This window comes from Rhyacophila brunnea, unplaced genomic scaffold (genome assembly GCF_057557595.1).
Source record: "Rhyacophila brunnea isolate RB1 unplaced genomic scaffold, BYU_Rbru_1.0 scaffold_24, whole genome shotgun sequence".
NCBI classification, from domain to species: domain Eukaryota; kingdom Metazoa; phylum Arthropoda; class Insecta; order Trichoptera; family Rhyacophilidae; genus Rhyacophila; species Rhyacophila brunnea.
Window position 1 is genome coordinate 5,751,453 of NW_028232904.1, and position 21,566 is coordinate 5,773,018.

The 21,566-nt window shown below is 34.2% G+C and overlaps 2 protein-coding genes across 2 annotated transcripts; both read left to right on the forward strand.

The window, feature by feature from the left end:
• Nucleotides 1-8,798: 8,798 nt before the first annotated feature.
• LOC147068952 (uncharacterized) lies at nucleotides 8,799-14,196 on the forward strand. The gene is made up of 4 exons (XM_085951534.1): nucleotides 8,799-8,813; nucleotides 12,382-12,816; nucleotides 13,446-13,542; nucleotides 14,051-14,196. Exons 1-4 carry the CDS (start codon nucleotides 8,799-8,801, stop codon nucleotides 14,194-14,196), a joined length of 693 nt encoding a protein of 230 aa, XP_085807660.1.
• A 3,510-nt stretch (nucleotides 14,197-17,706) lies between these two features.
• LOC147068953 (uncharacterized) lies at nucleotides 17,707-18,964 on the forward strand. Its single transcript, XM_085951578.1, has 3 exons — nucleotides 17,707-18,087; nucleotides 18,255-18,351; nucleotides 18,822-18,964. The coding sequence occupies exons 1-3, from the start codon at nucleotides 17,707-17,709 to the stop codon at nucleotides 18,962-18,964; spliced, it is 621 nt and encodes a 206-aa protein (XP_085807704.1).
• The last annotated feature ends 2,602 nt before the right edge of the window (nucleotides 18,965-21,566 follow it).

Genomic DNA, 21,566 nt, shown 5'->3' on the forward strand with positions numbered 1-21,566 from the left:
AATAAATGATTAATATACCTACCCACCGAAAAACGCAAACGTGCTTTGACTATGAATGATTATCCAACATTGAACTCTGTAAATGATTATTGTATATAGCAAGCTATTAATAATAGCTTTTTGTGTAAATTGTGTATGAAAGCATATAAATAAATACGTCGCGATGATGTTTTAAAGATGTCTTTTCTTAATAACATATGAAATTGATGAATTCTTTCTGATGGATTATACAATGTGAATATTATTTTCCATTATCATGGGATGGATAACTCGAGATGAGTTTTGGCTTTGACAAAGTAGAGATATGTTTCGGAATTTCAAAATAGTCTTCACTTTCAGCCACATCCGCGAAAATATTGTTACAATTGAATTTGTGATTCAAAATGAGTTAATTTAATAAATTGTTGTGCAAAGTTATCTTGATTATCTTATTGTGGATCTATTGACAAAACTATAATGTAATAAAAATACATTATTTTGAAATACTTCAGAAAACATACTTTTTAGGGTTTAAAAATGGTTGACCACTATTTCAAAGAAAATGTGGCTTTAGAAAATTGAGCTTACAAAAATGAATTATAAAATCATGCACTGGACATCCTGAAGGAACACAGAACCATTGATAAATTCTGAAAGACTCAAAAACGGCGATGAGTTTAATATTTATAATTCGCTTTGACTCGCTGCCACAAAACAGCATAAACAGAATTTAATCTTTAAACGGGGGGGGTTAGTTTTATCCGAAAACAACTTTGACGCCTTGATATTACGAATTGAGTTGAACATTGTTCCGGAAAATATCATTCAGATAACGAAGTGCGTAGGTATCTCAGTATTCAGAATTGCAAACTTGGCATTTTTCATTACGAATATAGCATTTTTCACTAATCAAGTCTGGCGTTATAATATCACATTATGTATCACAGGGAGATTTATAATCAGTGCCACAGGAAAAAAAAACTGTAATAAGGACGGTATTTTTTTATATCAATACCATCCCGAAAAGTGGGAATTAAATAGAAATTGAAATCGCATAAAAAGTCTTTCTTGCAAAATAACAAAAAACCCCATTAGGTATTGTCTACGTCGTGCGTGCAGGTCCGACACATGCTGTGTCCACCACTGCGACTGGCCGGAAGGCTTTGGTTTACATCGGCCGAGTGAAGATTCGGCAGCTCCGGTGATGTCTGCAGTCCACACACCACAGGACAGTTTAATAACATAAAAATCCGAAAGCCGGTCGGCATAGACTAGGGCTTAGTAGTCAGTTTTGGTTTATGATTTAATAATGTTCCGGTCTCTACATGCAATATTCCAATATTGAATGCGCACATTATCGTTTACGCGAAGGAATATTTATGAATATTATAATATTACAGACGTTAATAAGAAAATAACATTTTCTTTAACAAACCATTTCTCTGCACTACACAAATGTACCTCCTTACAGCCCATGTAGAAGGCAAAACACTTTATTTTTCTATTCCCTGCTGTAAACATTCAATACTCATGTTGTTAATTTGAGTAAGAATATTGCACTTACCGCAGTGTTTAAAATTTCCAATATTGTTTTGGATTAACAGAGGGATGCATTTTCCTAACTTGCCCTATAAGGTTAAGTACAATGATGCATAATTCTAAACCATCACTGTAAGAATACAAGCATTGAACAGATGGCATTCGGTTTTAACATTAAACCAGATATTTCGCAATAAGTTGAATTTTGCTCCATTTACCTATCTAATACTTTCCTCCAAACCAACCACCCCGCTCCATACTGGATCTTAATCGAGCGTACCACGAAGCCCTATTTCTGGATGTTAAGCATCAGCAGTTGTTTACACCTGGGAATATTTCAGGAGCAGATGCCAAAGACTCGGGTCGCCACGCACTCAAGTGTGCGTTGACTGAGTTTACCGAGACTTAATTTAATAAAAAGTGCCCATAGGAGAAATAAGTACAGAAAGTTAAGAAAAATAAATTATTCTAATTGAAGATAATCGACATTTAACATATTATACATTCGAACGCCAAGGAAGGTGAGTAACTTGGATGCTTTTAGTATTCTCTAGTATCCTTTATCCCCCATGGAGTGTGGACGGCCGTGTACTTACTTTAGACTACTACCCGGACATTTAAGGACAATGGCTTCTTGAGTCTTCAGAAATCGAATTGATTTCTGAAAGGGGTGCGTTCTCAATCAGGTGGGCCTCAATCCATATATTTTAATTCTAAAAACGAGTTATTTTTGCAAGGTGTAATTTGCCGTCCACTAACCACCACGCATCTACACTCCTTAACGTGGCGTAACGAAAGGTAGGTAACTTTCAATATTGTGGAAAGAGTATCCCACAAGAAAAACTTGGTTGATGCCCACTAGAGTGTGCGTGGTCTATATTTTGGTGTATGTGACATTATGATGAAGCTAGTTTGATTATTAAGAGACTTTCTCGCTCGCCGTAACATGATTTTCTCTTGTGGAAACCAAGTTGCAATGGCCAACTGCTTCAAGTGAGAGCTTCAAATGAGTAGCCGTCTACAAAAGCTCTTACCTTCCAACCGACATATAGGTGCACTCTCAGAAAATATTATCAATATATTAACTACATAATCTCTATGAGACAGTGGGAAATGAACCTAACAGAACTTGCACGCAAAACCACAGTGAAGAACTGGAAAGTAGCAAATCCCTATTGAACAAATATGCATTATTATTCTTATCATGTAGATATCGTTAAGGTATCTCTGGTAAGCGTTTAATGTTTGCCATTTATTTTTAGGTATGGCATTCAATTCTATATAAAACAAATGCAATTGCTAAATATATGTGTATTCATCAACTTTTACGCACATTTCTGTTGGCATTGAAACTGATATAAATTCTTGTCATAACGGAAACAGAAAAGCAATCGAACGAGTATATAAGCCCACTCCTCGAGGAGTAGAAACATCAGTTGTACCAAGTGATCAGTCCAATCAGGTCTTCAGTTTAGTCAACAATACTACCATAACGATGGTGTTCATCAAGGTAAATCGTCATTATTTACTATAATATATCCCAGTGGATGTAGTTTGTAAAATAAATACTAAATAGACCAAACTCATAGACATCTAGGTCTTCTCATACAAGTATCATTCGTTTGTTGACAGACGAATGCTGATATATACAAATATCAACATATTTTTGCTATTTATTAGTGTATTATTAATTGAAATATACACAATATTTAAGAATATTATATTGATTAGTATACCTACATAAAGTCAAAAACATATTTTTTTCCAATGTAGGTACCTACTATACATCTGGGATTGTTGCAAATAATTATGTATTTCGTATGTTGTCAAAAAAAAATGTGTGCGAAAGGAAAAGAGAGATAAATCTAACATATTATTAAAAATTGAATTTAAATAAATATTCTAAATTAAACTAATAAATACTTCCGAATATGTAAAAGTAATAAGTGAGTTCGATCTTGCCGATCTAATAAATTTCGAATAGAAATATATAGAAGATCCCAAACAATGTGGTTCAACACTAAATTTTCTTTATGCCTCTAAAAAGTATTGATTCTTTCACACATCAAATTAACTCATTGCTTTCACATTTTGATTTTACTATGGTAGCTAAATATAATAATACGTTGTTTTTGTATATATTTTCAGTTGTCTCTTTGCGTCGTGGCACTAGCCGCGATGTGCAATGGTCACGGAGTTGCAGTCTCACACAGTAATATTGTACGAGGAGACGTTGGCCACCATTCGCTGGGACTCGTTAGCAATCATTTGGGCTACGGCGGCTCAAGCTACAGCAGTTTAGGCTACGGCAGCTTAGGCTACGGTAGACTCGCTCACAATAACATTGGATACAGTGGACTGGGGTACAACAGCTTAGATTACAATGAACTGGCGTATAACGGCTTGGGCTACAATGGACTGGGGCACAGCGGTTTAGGCTATAGTGGTCTTGGGTACAACGGATTAAATTACAATGGACTGGGTCACAACAGCTTGGCTCTTAATGGATTGGGATATGGAGGCGTTGGACATGGTCATGGATATGGGTTATATGGAAGGGATCACTATGTAAGTAGTAATTATATAAATGAATTCCTATGCATATATTATTATCTGCTAATAAACTTTTCAACTATTTGCACTGTACATAGAGACTTATATATTCTCTAAAAGAAATTACGCAATCTTTCTGCGATTGTTACAATAAAATAAAATATATATTTTCTCTATTATAGGCCCATCCAAAATACGCGTTTAACTATGGAGTGAAAGATAGTCATACAGGAGATGTGAAGTCACAACAAGAAGTCAGAGATGGTGATGTTGTCAAGGGTAAAAACCTCTTCTTATTTTCTAGATATAATAAAATAAACGTACTTATATTATCCAATAGATCATCTCTCCAAAACACACGAGATTACACAGTAAGACAATAATAATACACTAATTCCACCCATAGACAAAACCATTATATTCATGTCATCCAAATACACTACATATAATAAATATTATGTAAAACAATGTGTTTCTACTAATATTTAACAGTTAATGCCATTAAATAGACACAAAAAGATGTAATCAAACTTATTTCTGTCCCCGTGTTTTTTGATTACAAATAAACGACAATCATTCGTTTTAATATTATTAGAATTTGGTCCCACATATCCTTGTGCCGAATAACAATAAGCCATGTATAAACAATATTGGTTTTTTTTCAGGCCAGTACTCCTTGGTAGAGCCAGATGGTTCAGTTCGCGTCGTAGATTACACCGCTGATGATGTGCATGGCTTCAACGCCGTCGTCAAGAAGAGTGGCCCAACAATCCACGTCGTGCCACAAGGCCACTATGGACGTTACTAAAATAAACCATTATTATACCTACCCACCAAGAACTGCAAACTGCCATTGCCTATGATACTCGAATGAATGATATTTGTAAATAATTAATGTGTAAATTCATCTAGGACCTAGATAATAATTATGTATGAAAGCATATAAATAAATACATCGCAATAATATTATTTAAAAAAGTGTTTCTGTTTTGTTTACAATGTAAAATGGGTAAAGCCATCGTTATTAACCGAATTTTATGATTTTCCGATTTATCAATCGACCATTTTTTAAACCTCTTTAATCTGGACATTGCCTTTTACCATCAGAGGAGGATAGCTTGGGGGCTGCAATACCAAAAGATAGGGATATACCAATACTCTGGAGACACATTGTGTAATGTTTACAAATCTCCTTTCTATTCTTTCTCCCCATCTTAATATTAAAGGATTTTTTTTCGACCATGTCCGATCTTAATAGGATCATATGGGCCTCCACAGAGTGGAGGTTTGTATTAACAGATTTTTGTTTTTACGAGAAATGGATGTCGGCCACTTGCTCAACTTATTACTCTGACTCATACACAAATTGAAAAACAATATGTGTACTTGCCAGACCCAGGATTCGAACCTGGGACCCTCGACTCTATAGGCCGGCATTTAAGCCACTCGGCCATCGTGGGCTTTATTTTATTGTAACCGTTTATGATAAGCCTTGCAGAAATAATAAAATGAAGAAAATTATGAAAATACTTACTTTCATAAAATTTGACAATACCTACACTCTACAGTTAGGGGCGGGCATTTGAGCTTTCGTATAGGCAGTTCTTTGCTTATGTATGTCATTACTTACGCGTTTATTCTGTAATGTATATCTCTGGACCGTAGTGTGTCATCAAGGTAGTGGTTCTTTGAGATTATACAAAATGTTTCAAGGCTTTTGCCATCCAAAAAGGTTTTAAATTACTGACCTACATCAAATGACACTGCAGTGTCAATTTGCCTCAAAATTTATTTTGATCCACAATAGGAACATATTTTCAAAAAAATGGCAGAGATTATGAACTTAGATCAGAGAAAATACAATGAAAGGTTGCTGTTTATTTAAATGAAGACGTCGATATGTAAATATATCCAGAGTAATATTCTTATTTTTCCACAACTCTTGGGCACTTTAATATTCGCTAATACTTTTTTTTTAAATAAAACAAAAGCACAGTATAGCAGAAGTAAACATCCAAAACATACATTTTTTTAAAATATACACAATTATAAAGTTGACACGAAATAGTTTTGACAAAAAATGTAAAATATATCAGGGGCGAAGAATGTTTTCAAAAGAATGTATCCAGAACAGTAGCCACCGTAGCTTTCTCCATGACTTGGTATTACGCGTCACGTATAATCGGCTGAAAAATCATTTGACACTCATGATTTACGCCATCCCTCTGAAGGAAGTTGTTTCTCACACTCTTAAACAAGTCCAAATACTACGAATTTTTCCATGTTATCTTCCTCAAGGTTGAAGCTAAAAAATAGAGTGATCGGCACAGTCAAACTCATAACTGCATCCAACTGGGAGACTTTCAGTATCAATTCCACATCCAGCGCCACACTTCAAATAGAATTTGACAAATACGTCTAGTCTCTGTCTTTCCTTTGACGATGAAGTCCTAGGATCAAAAGGATAACATAATATCGATGTTTGTTACTTACCAATAAATCCTTTGTAATGTGCAACAATGATACGAGAAGAAAAATCATTTTAAAAAACAAAAGCAAATTTAAGCAAAATAACGATTTTTTATCGATGCATGAAGAATTCAATTACTGGAATCGGGCGTTATATTACAATTATTATTATGTATAGCTTAACAAACGAATCTTAGTTAGAAAATTCCAAATGATTTCGATGAAAACCTACTCAAGTACATACATAATTATTTAACTTGATACAAGACAACCTTCAAGATAAAAATATAACATACCAATAAATTGCTAGGGCGTGTGAGAAAATATTGTTACCGCTGGACCGTCTCAAAGTTAGTTGGCAAAATATTACACAGTAAGACATCAAATGCAGTTACATGATCGATTGGAAAAATTTCCACTTGTGAAACAGGTTATGGGTTCAAATTCAGTATAGTTTAACGAATAAATGATTTGATAATTTTGCTATAAGCACATACTTAATATCCACGATTATTTCATAAAAGAAAACGTGTTATATGTTAACTTGTATAGCAACCATGATTTTGCACCCACCTCAGTGATCCAAGTCCCTCCTTTATTGTGTTGTGTATACACAATTTTAAATTCGTCCCTACAGTACCTACATCCAAAGTGTACATAATATTAAATTACTTCATCAATATACCTCCATTTTGTAGCCATAAAAGTAATAAAAAGAAAGTACACCAAGCAGTGTTTCGGGGAAATTCCTAATTCAAATGTAATACGAAACGAAATAAATTGAACGGAAATATTTTCCGGTTGTGTACGTGCTTTTAACTAAATTAATTTCAACATGAGTGAATTATTGATTGAATCAGTACGAGGTGCATTGTGTTTATATGATACTAAGCACATATATTATACCATAAAATACAATTAAAGAGTTAATATGGGTGGAAATTGCAAATGAATTAAATTACTAGGATGGTGAGTGACTAGAACAAAAACAAACAATGAGCTAAACGCGACCACTTACTACAGCCTCTGCTTGCCAGGAAAGAGCTCCTTGTGCATTAAAATAATGATTTGTAAATCTGTTTCGTACAGTGAAAGCAAGTGCCGCAACTGTTTGTCGCGTACGAGAGTCTAAAGTCCTGTTGATTCGGAAATGGACGCACTACATTTTCCATCAACGGAAATGCTTAATCAATAACTAGGTTGGCATAGATTCTTTTTCATCGTTTAATGGCATTTCAAATTGTAACAATTTGCTGCCAAATGCCTCTTGATCTGGGGATGTCATATAGATAGGTTGCAATAATTTCCATATCACATCTGACACATTTTCTACTATGCGAGGATCTTGTATGATATACCAGATGCGAAATATCTGGAAAAAAGGTAATCAAAATTATAGTTATGCCAATTTGAGACGCAATCAGAACTAGGAACAAGTTATACAAAAGTAATTATTCGGCCATTGTGTATAAACTTTGGAAATTCAAGCAACAAATGGAGTTTTCAATGCCTACCCTTATTTTTAATTCTACCGCAGTAAATCGAAAGCCAATTGCTATTCATTCTCACCGCGTATTTGGTTAGGCGCCATGACTCGTCCAATAACGCATAAAACCTTGGATATGACAAGAAGCTGCATAGTCTGTTCTCTTATCTCCTCGCTACTATTGTCGTCGACAAATATAAAATAAGTATCTAATATTTTGATTTGATGTTTCGGTTTAAACAAGGAACTTTCGAAAGCTAACTAAAGCCAACTTCATTCTCGCAGCGCATTTGGTAAGGTGCCATGTCTCGCAACTGTAAACCATTGAAGGATACAACCATTGAACAGGCGATATCTGTTTGTAACCAAATATTATGTGAATCAATTTAACTGAGTTGCATGTTGCTCCAGCCTTTTCCACACAGTATCGTGAAGCGAATTCCTAGTGTCCAGATATATAATATTACCTACTAGATACCATTTTTCAGAGTATATCTCACTTTAACTAATTGTCTTCGCCACTAATATCTATATGTCCTTCAAGTTGGTATTAATCATGTTAATAAATGCACCAATTAAAATTATTTTTACCCATCGCATTATACGCACAATGCTATTAACATTGAAACTGATAGAAATTCTTGTAATAACGGAAGCAGAAAAGCAATCGCTTGAGTATATAAGCTCACTCCTCAGGGAGTACACGCATCAGTTTTACCAAGTTATTGGTTCAACTAAGTCTTCAGCTTAGTCAATAAATACAAGCGTGACAATGGTGTTCGTTAAGGTAAATCGTCAGTGTTTATTATAATACTTATTAGTGAGTGTAGCATATAAAATAAATACGAAATAGACCCAATTCATAAAAATCTAGGTCTTCTTATAAAAATACCAGTGCTTTGTTTAATAAATAGAAACATATATATAATTCAGTTAAAAAACGAATATGTAATAACAGTCATTGACAATTGTAAGTAGACATTCATGTCTCTATAGCAGTTTTATCTATTTTGATAACGTACCTATATATTTGCAAATAATATCAACATATAGAATTTTAAATTAAATTATTTTATTATTCATTCAATAATATACAATATTTTTAATATTTTAATGCAACATTGTTTAGAATACCTAAATAAACTAAAACATATTTTTTTAAAATACAATGTACTATTTCTCTGAGATTTTTCCAAATTATTTATTTTGTATGTTGTGAAAAAAATCTGTGTTCATAACGAAAAAAAATATAAATCTAACATTGAGTTAAATATTTTAAATTAAACATAATACATACATGCGAATATGGAAAAGCAGGGCTTTTTTTTAAAAAAAAAAGGTGCCGGAACTCACTTCATGTCAAGCTTTTTACTAAATAAAATTATATTCAAATGTCACTTAAATGAAATTTAAAGGAGCTATGCCACGAAGCGAACAAAAAAAGGTTGATTTTTACGATAATTTTTTATTTTAGTCAAAACAAAGCTACAGAAACAATAAAATACATACATTATATTTGAAATATATTGTACAAATAAGACTAAATAAGACTAACTTTAAAATATAATTGTAAATACATATGTAATGTATTTATTTATGAACTTGAATAAAAGTTTAGAGTGATTTCCAAAGTTTTTTCCAATTCTCGTCTGATACATCATCTCGATTCCTTTTCTTAGTGTTAGAGTCTAAGGCCGAATGTCTTCCTTTAAGTAACCACCTATCAACATATTTTGAAGGATCGAAAAGTGTCAAGGGTGGTCCCACGAGTTTGATGAACAAGAGTGCCGAAACTGTTTTAGTGTTTAACGAAGCTCTTGTTGGGGTAATAATAAGATTCATTTGCGAAAACCCCCGTTCACATTCACTTGAAGAAATGGGAATAGAATTCAGAGCATATACCAAACGCAAGAGTTTTTCAGAATATGTCTTTTCGAGAATGTATTCGCGAAATCCACGAATCATTTCTCGTTCATCTAGTTGTAGCCTGATCGAAATGTTTCTAATTTCCATCTCTCCAAATGTCAACCGATTATCAATGTCTTCAGGCCAATATTATTGGTCAAGTACGCGAGCCCAAAGTGCAAACTCAACATCTTTATTATCTAGCAGCCTTTTTTCAATTGACGTTTTCAACGTGGAATAAAATATTTTCGGATCAATAGGAGGATCATTTTTAGAAACTTTTTCGTGAAGTAAAACTCCACGAAAATGCAGATTGCTTATAGCAGCTGCAGCACATTTATAATAGGGTCCAAAATTCTGTTTTCTTTCTTCAAAAACTTGAACGAGTTCATTTATTTTTCGATTTGCAATGTAAAGGTTCACATTGCGATTTTGTAGGTCCAAACTAAGTTCCGACAATTCTTGGAGAGCGTCGCACATCAATGCTAGATCCAATAAAAATGCTGTTGATGTTATTTTGTTCTTTAAGCCACTGTAAGTACACTTGTCATTTTTATCTCTTGTAGGGTCATTCATCGCTTCTTCAAAATGACGCACAAGGGATTCATAATTATTCCACACAGCCGAAACTGAACGAAAACTAGATGCCACCCATCGGGTACTTAAAACTCTTCCGATTTTCAGTACCTCAACGCCTAGTGATTCTGCACATAAATGCAACTCTCTATTATTTTTCGGCGACGCGTGGTATAAAACATAAAGTTTATCAATAAATGATTTGAATCTATTGATTCCTGAAATTTTTTTTACAACATCACTTACTGATAATTCTAATCTGTGATTAGTACAATGCCAAACTATAATTGAAGGAAATTTTTCTGTCAGCAATTTTTTCACTCCATTTTTAGAACCTAACATCACAGCAGCGCCGTCGCATGCAACCGAAACTAAATAATTTTTTAAATATTCTTCTGTCATCCCATATAAATCAAGAGATTGGAGTAATGATTCAAATATTCCTTTTGCCGTTACGTCTTTAAGTTCAATCAAATCCAAAAACAAATTAATTGGTGAATTCATTCCAACACTTTCGACACAGCATCGAACATACACAATGAGGGTGGTTTTTTGGCTTATGGTGGTAGACTCATCAATTATCAAAGAAATTATATTTTTCGATTGAACAATTTCTTTGAAAACATTTTTTCTCATTTCATCACATATATGATTTACAATGTTAACACATGCGTTAGTGGAATGGAGAATATGACCCATTTCGATCCCATTTAGTTCTTGGAGATTAATTTCACTTTCAAACATATTGAATGATTGATTTTCCTTAGCTACTTTATATGCAGTTCGAAAAATGTTTGATGTTATTACTTTTTCGCGAGATAACGATTTTAAAAAAGTATTTTCAATCTGCTTTTTTTTGGCTTCAGAAATGATTTTTAACGCTGCTTTGTGTGCAATAGATCCTCTGTGATCGAAAATTTTTTTTCGAAGTGACCCCAATTGTAGCTTCCTCTCTTTCCCAGAATACGTGATTTCATTATTGGCCCATTCTTTGGATATTTTCATTCCCATTGTCGTTTCAGTTCCAAGAGTTCCAACGTTTCTGCAAATTGTGCAGCCAAGTTTCATTTTGTGTACGTTCAACCATTCGTTTTTTGAGCAAAAATCGTTTTTTTGATCTAATGACCAGCAGTCTGGCCAATCGTTTTGAGTTCGACCTTGATCCCCGAGATCAGCTAGAGATGATTCAGGAACATCTACATGTACCGATATTTCCATATCTTCTGTCATCGTTTCTGTTTTGAGCTTTTTATTTGCGGAATCGGCGCCGCTGCCGGTGGTTGAGAAGTAACAGGAAATTTTTTTCATATTTAAACTTAGGGTTGCACTAAATAATATATAAAATAGTTGCACAACACGTAATCGTAACACAAACTGACTAAACAAACGTAAATAACAATATACGCAGATGCTGCCATGCGATAAACGTCAAACTGTCAAAATCATAATACGCAGCATACGTATGAAGCTAGTTACATACGCATGTTTGCTATTTAAACTATACGGTTACTTCACTAACACTAACACGCCAACATTCAAAATGGCTTCCACCTGTACCTTATTTTATCATTTTAACGAATTATTATTGTAATTACTTAAGCGCAAATATTTTTTCGTTTAATTGATTTTGAAATAAAACCGTGAAAAAAGGTGCCGGAACGCCGTTCCACCGCGTTAAATGGAAAAAATGCCCTGTGGAAAAGGATTATGTGAATAAAATCGATGCTACCGAACTAGTCAATTTTGTATAGAAATATAAAAAGATTCCATACAAAGTGGTTAAATACTCAATCTTCATCATCACCTCCAAAAAAATATTAATTCTTTCTCACACAAAATTAACTCATTGCTTTCACATTTTATGTTGATTTCAGTTATCTTTCTGCATCGTGGCACTAGCTGCGGTGTGCAATGGTCACGGAGTCGCAGTATCGCACAGTAATATTGTACGAGGAGACATTGGCCACCATTCGCTGGGACTCGCTGGCAATCATTTAGGCTACGGCGGTTCAAGCTACGGCAGCTTAGGCTACGGGGGACTCTCTCACAATAACATCGGATACAGTGGACTGGGCGACAATAGCTTAGGTTACAATGGACTAGGCTACAACAGCTTAGGTTACAATGGGCTGGGCTATAACGGCTTGGGCTACAATGGACTGGGACACAGTAGTTTAGGCTATAGTGGACTTGGGTACAACGGATTAGGCTACAATGGACTCGGTCACAACAGCTTGGCTCTTAATGGATTGGGATATGGAGGCGTTGGGCATGGCTATGGAAACGGAATACATGGAGGAGATCACTATGTGAGTATTCTAGATATAAATGTTTTTGTTAAATTGTTAATCTGTTCTGGTTTTCATAAAATGTCTTCCACTGCTTTGTATCGTGCTATAAATTAACTTATTTTCTACAATAATTAATTATTTTAGATATCCTTTTATTTTTTTTAGATTTGAATCAGATGACAGATGAATAACATAAATTTAAATCATGTTTCTGTCATTCGAATTACGCTGTGAAAAATAGTTGCCTATAAATCAAAAGAAACGTGCCTCATATTAAAATATAGTGTGATAATTCAGGCAATAAAATGATTGAATGAGCGTTTTTTGAAGATATTCTGGTAATTGGAATGACTTCGTAAGTGTAATTTAATTGTAAAAATAATACTTTTGCATAATCAAAACATTATTTTAATTACCTTGACAGTGGTAAAAGAGTAATATTGGAATTAGTTACCAATATTATATTGGGACTTCAGGAAATCTTATTCAGTTATTTTACATGAGACACGTTTCTAGATATCCGCTTTATAGATTCCAGCATAAATTTATTTATACTTAACAAGAATTTTGATATTATTTTGTACATCCATGGACAGGGTTTCCACTGAGTTCATACTTACATTAATTCGTGTTTTCTTATATTAAAGGCTCATCCAAAATACTCGTATAATTATGGAGTAAAAGACGGTCACACTGGAGATGTGAAATCTCAACAAGAAGTCAGAGATGGTGGCGTTGTCAAAGGTACGAACAAATATATTATATTTGCACGTCGTTGATAAACTAGTTGATCTAATTTCCAAATAAAGGACAGATGGAAGAAAATATTTATCCTACTCCAAGAATGGCCTTTATTTTATGTATTCGTAGGAAGTCATGGTCAGGATGTAGCAGACTATTTAATTATGATTGATTATTAGCCAATAACTCAAACCATGACCTTCTTACTTTTTGAATACATAATAGTACATAATATATATATAATGTAATTAGGGCAGCTAAATGTTCCGTATATACGAGACAGATTCCATAGGTAACGTAATCGATTTATATTATGTATGTCATCAAAATGAATGAATGTGTGCGTCAAATGTTGAATGAAATAATGAATGAAAAACACACTTACTTATCAAAAGAGATTATAGTTTTGAATTTTATAACTTCACCAATATTATTTGAACAGTCTCGCATGATCACCGTCCTATTGTCAAATACCAATACGTTATTATAATATTGATTGTTTTCTTTTCAGGCCAGTACTCCTTGGTGGAGCCGGACGGTTCAGTTCGCGTCGTGGACTATACCGCTGATGATGTCAATGGCTTCAACGCCGTCGTGAAGAAGACCGGACCAACAATCCATGCAGTACCACACACTGGACACTATGGACATTATTAAAATAAATCATTAATATACCTACCCACCGAAAAACGCAAACGTGCTTTGACTATGATTATCCAACATTGAACTCTGTAAATGATTATTGTATATAGCAAGCTATTAATAATAGCTTTTTCTGTAAATTGTGTATGAAAGCATATAAATAAATACGTCGCGATGATATTTTAAAAATGTCTTTTCTTAATGACATATGAAATTGATGAATTCTTTCTGATGGATTATACAATGTGAATATTATTTTCCATTATCATGGGATGGATAATTCGAGATGAGTTTTGGCTTTGACAAAGTAGAGATATGTTTCGGAATTTGAAAATAGTCTTCACTTTCAGCCACATCCGCGAAAATATTGTTACAATTGAATTTGTGATTCAAAATGAGTTAATTTAATAAATTGTTGTGCAAAGTTATCTTGATTATCTTATTGTGGATCTATTGACAAAACTATAATGTAATAAAAATACATTATTTTGAAATACCTCAGAAAACATACCTTTCAGGGAAAACCTTACAATTAAATTAAACCAAATGGGATACAAACCTCACATCTTTTGACGATGCGGTGACTGCTTATATCCTTTGATATCGTCCTTGATTTATTTTGAGTTCATGTTATCTGTTGTCTATTACAATAGCTCATGCCTCAAATGTACATTCTCAGATCAGTCAGTGCTAGTGTTAACTTATAGTTGTGAAACTTGATATCTTGAAAAAAAATGGTTTACAACTATTTCAAAGAAAATGTGGCTTTAGAAAATTGAGCTTACAAAAATGAATTATTAAATCATGCACTGAACATCCTGAAGGAACACAGAACCATTAGTAAATTCTGAAAGACTCAAAAACGGCGATAAGTTTAATATTTATAATTCGCTTTGACTCGCTGCCACAAAACAGCATTGTCAGAATTTAATCTTTAAACGGGGGGGGGATTTAGTTTTATCCGAAAACAACTTTGACGCCCTGATATTACGAATTGAGTTGAACATTGTTCCGGAAAATATCATTTAGATAGCGAGATGCGTAGGTATCTCATTATTCGGAGTTGAAAACTTGGCATTTTTCTTTACGAATCTAGCAAATTTCCACTAATCAAGTCTGGCGTTATAATATCACATTATATATCACAGAGAAATTTATAATCAGTGCCACAGGCAATAAAAAAATATAAGCTGTAAGGACGGTATTTTTTTATATCAATACCATCCCGAAAGGTGGGAATTAAATAGAAATTGAAATCGCATAAAAAAATTTTCTTGCGAAATAACAAAAAATCTCATTAGGTATTGTCTACGTCCTGCGTGCAGGTCCGGCACATGCTGTGTCCACCACTGCGACTGGCCGGGAGGCTTTGGATTACAGCGGACGAGTGAAGATTCGGCAGCTCCGGTGATGTCTGCAGTCCACACACCACAGGACAGATTAATAACATAAAAATCCGAAAGCCGGTCGGCATAGACTAAGTCAGTTTTGGTTTATGATTTAATAATGTTCCGGTCTCTACATGCAATATTCCAATATTGAATGCGCACATTATCGTTTACGCGAAGGAATATTTATAAATAATATTACAGACGTTAATAAGAAAATAACATTTTCTTTAACAATCCATTTCTCTACACTACACAAATTTATCTCCTTACACCCCATGTAGAAGTCAAAACACTTTATTTTTCTATTCTCTGCTGTAAACATTCAATACCCATGTTGTTAATTTGTGTAAGAATATTGCACTTACTGCATAGTGTTTAAAATTTCCAATATAGTTTTGGATTAACAAAGGGATGCATTTTCCTATCTTCCCCATATAAGGTTAAGTACAATGATGCATAATTCTAAACCATCACTGTAAGAATACAAGCATTGAATAGAAGGCATTCTGTTTTACCATTCAACCAGATATTCCGCAATAAGTTGAATTTTGCTCCATTTACCTATCTAATACTTTCCTCCAAACCGACCACCCCGCTCCATACTGGATCTTAATCGAGCGTACCAGGAAGCCCTACGTATGGATGTTAAGCATCAGAAGTTGTTTACAACTGGGATTATCTCAGGAGCAGATGCCAAAGACTCGGGTCGCCACACACTCAAGTGTGCGTTGACTGAGTTTACCGAGACTTAATTTAATAAAAAGTGCCCATGGGAGAAAGAAGTACAGAAAATTAAGACAAATAAATTATTCTAATTGAAGATAATCGAAATTTAACATATTATACATTCGAACGCCAGGGAAGGTGACTAACTTGGATGCTTTTAGTATTCTCTAGTATCCCCCATCTCCAATGGAGTGTGGACGGCCGCGTACTTACTTTGAACTACTACCTGGAGATTTAAGGACAATGGCTTCTTGCCTCTTCTGAAACCGAATTGATTTCTGAAAGCGGTGCGTTCTCAATCAGGTGGGCCTCAATCCATATATTTTAATTCTGAAAACGAGTGTTTCATATTCCTTAACGTGGCGTAACGAAGGGTAGGTAACTTTCAATATTCTGCAAATAGTGTCCCACAAGAAAAACTTGGTTGATGCCCACTAGAGTGTGCATGGTCTATATTTTGATGTATGTGCCATTATGATCAAGCTAGTTTGATTATGAAGAAACTTTCTCGCTCGCTGTAACATGATTTTCCCTTGTGGAAACCAAGTTGCTATGGCCAACTGCTTCAAGTGAGAGCCGGGCCGTCGCGACAAAAGCTCTTACCTTCCAACCGACATTTATGTGCACTCTCAGAGGGTATTATTAACATAATAACTACATAATATGTATGAGACAGTGGGAAATAAAGCTAACAGAACTTGCACGCAAAACCACAGTGAAGAACTGAAAAGTAGCAAATCCCTATTGAACAGATATACATTATTATTCTTTTCATGTAGGTAAACATCGTGTAGGTATCTCTGTGAAGCATTTAGTGTTTGCCATTTCGATATAGATCATGTTAATTAATGCAATCGCTAAAATATGTGTAGGTATTCATTAACTTTTACGCACATTTCTGTTGGCATTGAAACTGATGTAAATTCTTGTAATAACGGAAACAGAAAAGCAATCGAATGAGTATATAAGCCCACTCCTCGAGGAGTAAAGACATCAGTTGTACCAAGTGATCAGTCCAATCAGGTCTTCAGTTTAGTCAACAATACTACCATAACGATGGTGTTCATCAAGGTAAATCGTCATTACTTACTATAATATTTCCAAGTGGATGTAGTTTGTAAAATAAATACCTACTAAATTGGCCCAATTTATAGAAAATATCTATGACTTAGGTCGTCTCATACAAATATCATTAATTTGTTGTAATGTATAGATAGTGTAGGATCTGCTTTATTATATTTATAATATAGAAGATCCCACACAACGTGGTTCAACGCTCAATATTATTTATGTCTATGAAAAGAATTAGTTTTTTCACACACAAAATTGATTTTACTATTTAAGTAAAAATACAAATATAATAATAATATATTTCCAGTTGTCTCTTTGCGTCGTGGCACTAGCCGCAATGTGCAATGGTCACGGAGTTGCTGTCTCACACAGTAATATTGTACGAGGAGACGTTGGCCACCATTCGCTGGGACTCGCTGGCAATCATCTAAGCTATGGCGGCTTAGGCTCCAGTTACGGAAGCTTGGGCTATAGCGGCCTCGCCCACAATAACATCGGATACAGTGGACTGGGATACAACAGTCTAGGTTATAATGAACTGGCGTATAACGGCTTAGGCTACAATGGACTGGGACACAGCGGTTTAGGCTATAGTGGTCTTGGGTACAACGGATTAAATTACAATGGACTGGGTCACAACAGCTTGGCTCTTAATGGATTGGGATATGGAGGCGTTGGACATGGTCATGGACATGGGTTATATGGAAGGGATCACTATGTAAGTAGTATACATATAAATGAATTCCTAAGCATATATTATGATCTGCTAATAAACTTTTCAACTATTTGCACTGTACATAGAGACATATATATTCTCTAAAAGAAATTACGCAATCTTTCTGCGATTGTTACAATAAAATAAAATATGTATTTTCTCTATTATAGGCCCATCCAAAATACGCGTATAACTATGCAGTTAAAGATAGTCATACAGGAGATGTGAAGTCACAACAAGAAGTCAGAGATGGTGATGTTGTCAAGGGTAAAAAGCTCTTCTTATTTTCTAGATATAATGAAATAAACGTTCTTATATTATCCAATAGATCATCTCTCCAAAACACATGAGATTACACAGTTAGACAATATTATTACACTAATACCAGCCCAAAACTGATCATTAAATTATAAACTTGCAAGGACATAATTAACATGAAATTAACAGCCTTTTTTAGAATGATCAGTCAATAGACAAAACCATTGTACCCATGTCATCTAAATACACTACATGTAATAAATATTATGTAAAACAATGTGTTTCTACTAATAAATAACAGTTAATGCCATTAAATAGACACAAAAAGATGTAATCAAACTTATTTCTGTCCCCGTGTTTTCTGATTACAAATAAACGACAATCATACGTTTAAATATTTTTAAAATTCGGTTCCACATATCCTTGTGCTGAATACCAATAAGCCATGTATAAACTATATTGGATATTTTTTTTTCCAGGCCAGTACTCTTTGGTAGAGCCAGATGGTTCAGTTCGCGTCGTAGATTACACCGCTGATGATGTCAATGGCTTCAACGCCGTCGTCAAGAAGAGTGGCCCAACAATCCACGTCGTGCCGCATAGACACTACGGACATTACTAAAATAAACCATTATTATACCTACCCACCAAGAACTGCAAACTGCCATTGCCTATGATACTCGAATGAATGATATTTGTAAATAATTAATGTGTAAATTCATCTAGGACCTAGATAATAATTATGTATGAAAGCATATAAATAAATACATCGCGATGATATTATTTAAAAAAGTGTTTCTGTTTTGTTTACAATGTAAAATGGGTAAAGCCATCGTTATTAACCGAATTTTATGATTTGCCGATTTATTATTCGATCATAAACCTCTTTAATCTGGACATTGCCTTTTACCATCAGAGGAGGATAGCTTGGGGGCTGCAATGCCAAAAGATAGGGATATACCAATACTCTGGAGACACATTGTGTAATGTTTACAAATTCCCTTTCTATTCTTTCTCCCCATCTTAATATTAAAGGATTTTTTTTCGACCATGTCCGATCTTAATAGGATCATATGGGCCTCCACAGAGTGGAGGTTTGTATTGACAGATTTTTATTTTTACGAGAAATGGATGTCGGCCACTTGCTCAACTTATTACTCTGACTCATACACAAATTGAAAAACAATATGTGTACTTGCCAGACCCAGGATTCGAACCTGGGACCCTCGACTTTATAGGCCGGCATTTAAGCCACTCGGCCATAGTGGGCTTTATTTTATTGTAACCGTTTATGATAAGCCTTGCAGAAATAATAAAATGAAGAAAATTATGAAAATACTTACTTTCATAAAATTTGACAATACCTACTCTCTACAGTTAGGGGCGGGCATTTGAGCTTTTGTATAGGCAGTTCTTTGTTTATGTATGTCATCACTTAAGCATCTATTCTGTAATGTATCTCTCTGGACCGTAGTGTGTCATCAAGGTAGTGGTTCTTTGAGATTGTACAAAATGTTTCAAAGCTTCTGCGATCCAAAAATGTTGAAAATTACCGACCTACATCAAATGACTCCACAGTGTCAATTTGCCTCAAAATATATTTTGATTCGCATCAGAAACAATCTTTTAATGAAATGGCAGAGATTATGATACTTACATAGATCACTGTAATAAGAGAACATACAAGGAAACGTTGCTGTTTATTTAAATGAAGACGTCGGTCCGTAATTATATCCAGGGTAACATTCTTATATTTTCACAACTCTTGGACACTTTAATACTCGCTAATACTTTGATATTTTTTTTAAATACAACAAACGCATTGTGAAACAGAATTAAACATCCAAACCATACCATTTTTTTTAAATATACACAATTTTTAAGACTACACGAAACAGTTTTGACAAATATGTAAAATATATCAGGGGTGAAAAATGTTTTCAAAAGAATGGATCCAGGATAGTGGCGACTGTAGTTTTCTACATGGCTTGGCATTCCGCGTCACGTAAATCGATGGAAAAATCATTTGGCACTCATAATTTTCGCCATCCATTTGAAGGAACTGCCTCACACACTTCAACCTGTCCAAATACTACGAATTTTCCCATGACATCTTCCTCAAGGGTGAAGCCAAAAATTATAGTGATCGGCACAGTCAAACTCATAATTGCATCCAACTTGGAGACTTTCAGTATCCATTCCATTCACATTGACAAATACATCTAGTCTCTCCCTTGACGTTAAAGTCCTACTTAGGATCAAAAGGATAACATAATATCGATGTTTATTACTGACCAATAAATCCTTTGTAACGTGCAACAATGACACGAGAAGAAAAATCATTTTAAAAAACAAAAGAAAATATGATTTGAAAGAAGAAACTATCCTTTTAGCAGTATTGCCAAATTGAAAACTGTTATAAATACAATATCAATGTATTGTCACTAACATAATAATATTATAATCAATTATCGGAAACACAATCGACGGATTTCAGCCATTTTGTTAAAGCGTTCACTGATCTAAATTGGTTGCATTAAAGATACTTACACTGTTTTTTTTACCATATTTTGAATTTAAGTAAAATTACAATTTTCTAATCGATGCGTGAAGAATTCAATTACTGAAATCTGGCGATATATTACAATTATTATATATATCTTAACAAATGAATCTTATTTAGAAAATTTCAAATGATTTCTATGAAAACCTACTCAAGTACATACATAATTATTAAGCTTGATACAAGACAACCTTCAAGATAAAAATATAACATACCAATAAATTGCTAGGGTGTGTGAAAAAATATTGATACCGCTGGACCGTCTCAAGGTTAGTTGCCAAAATATTACACAATGAGACTTCAAATGCATTTACATGGTCGAGTGGAAAAATGTTCGCTTCTGAAACAGGTTATGGGTTCAAATTCCACTTAGCTTAACGAATAAATGATTTGATAATTTTGCTAGAAGCACATACTCAATATCCACGATTATTTTATAAAAGAAAACGTATTATACGTTACCTTGTATAACCACCATGATTTTGCACCCACCCCGGTGATCCAAGTCCCTCGCTTATTGTGTATACACCATTTTAAATTCGTCCTTACAGTACCTACATCCAAAGTGTACATATTAAATTAATTAATCAATATACCTCCATTTTATAGCCATTAAACTAATAAAAAGAAAGTACACCAAGCAGTGAATCGGGGAAATTCC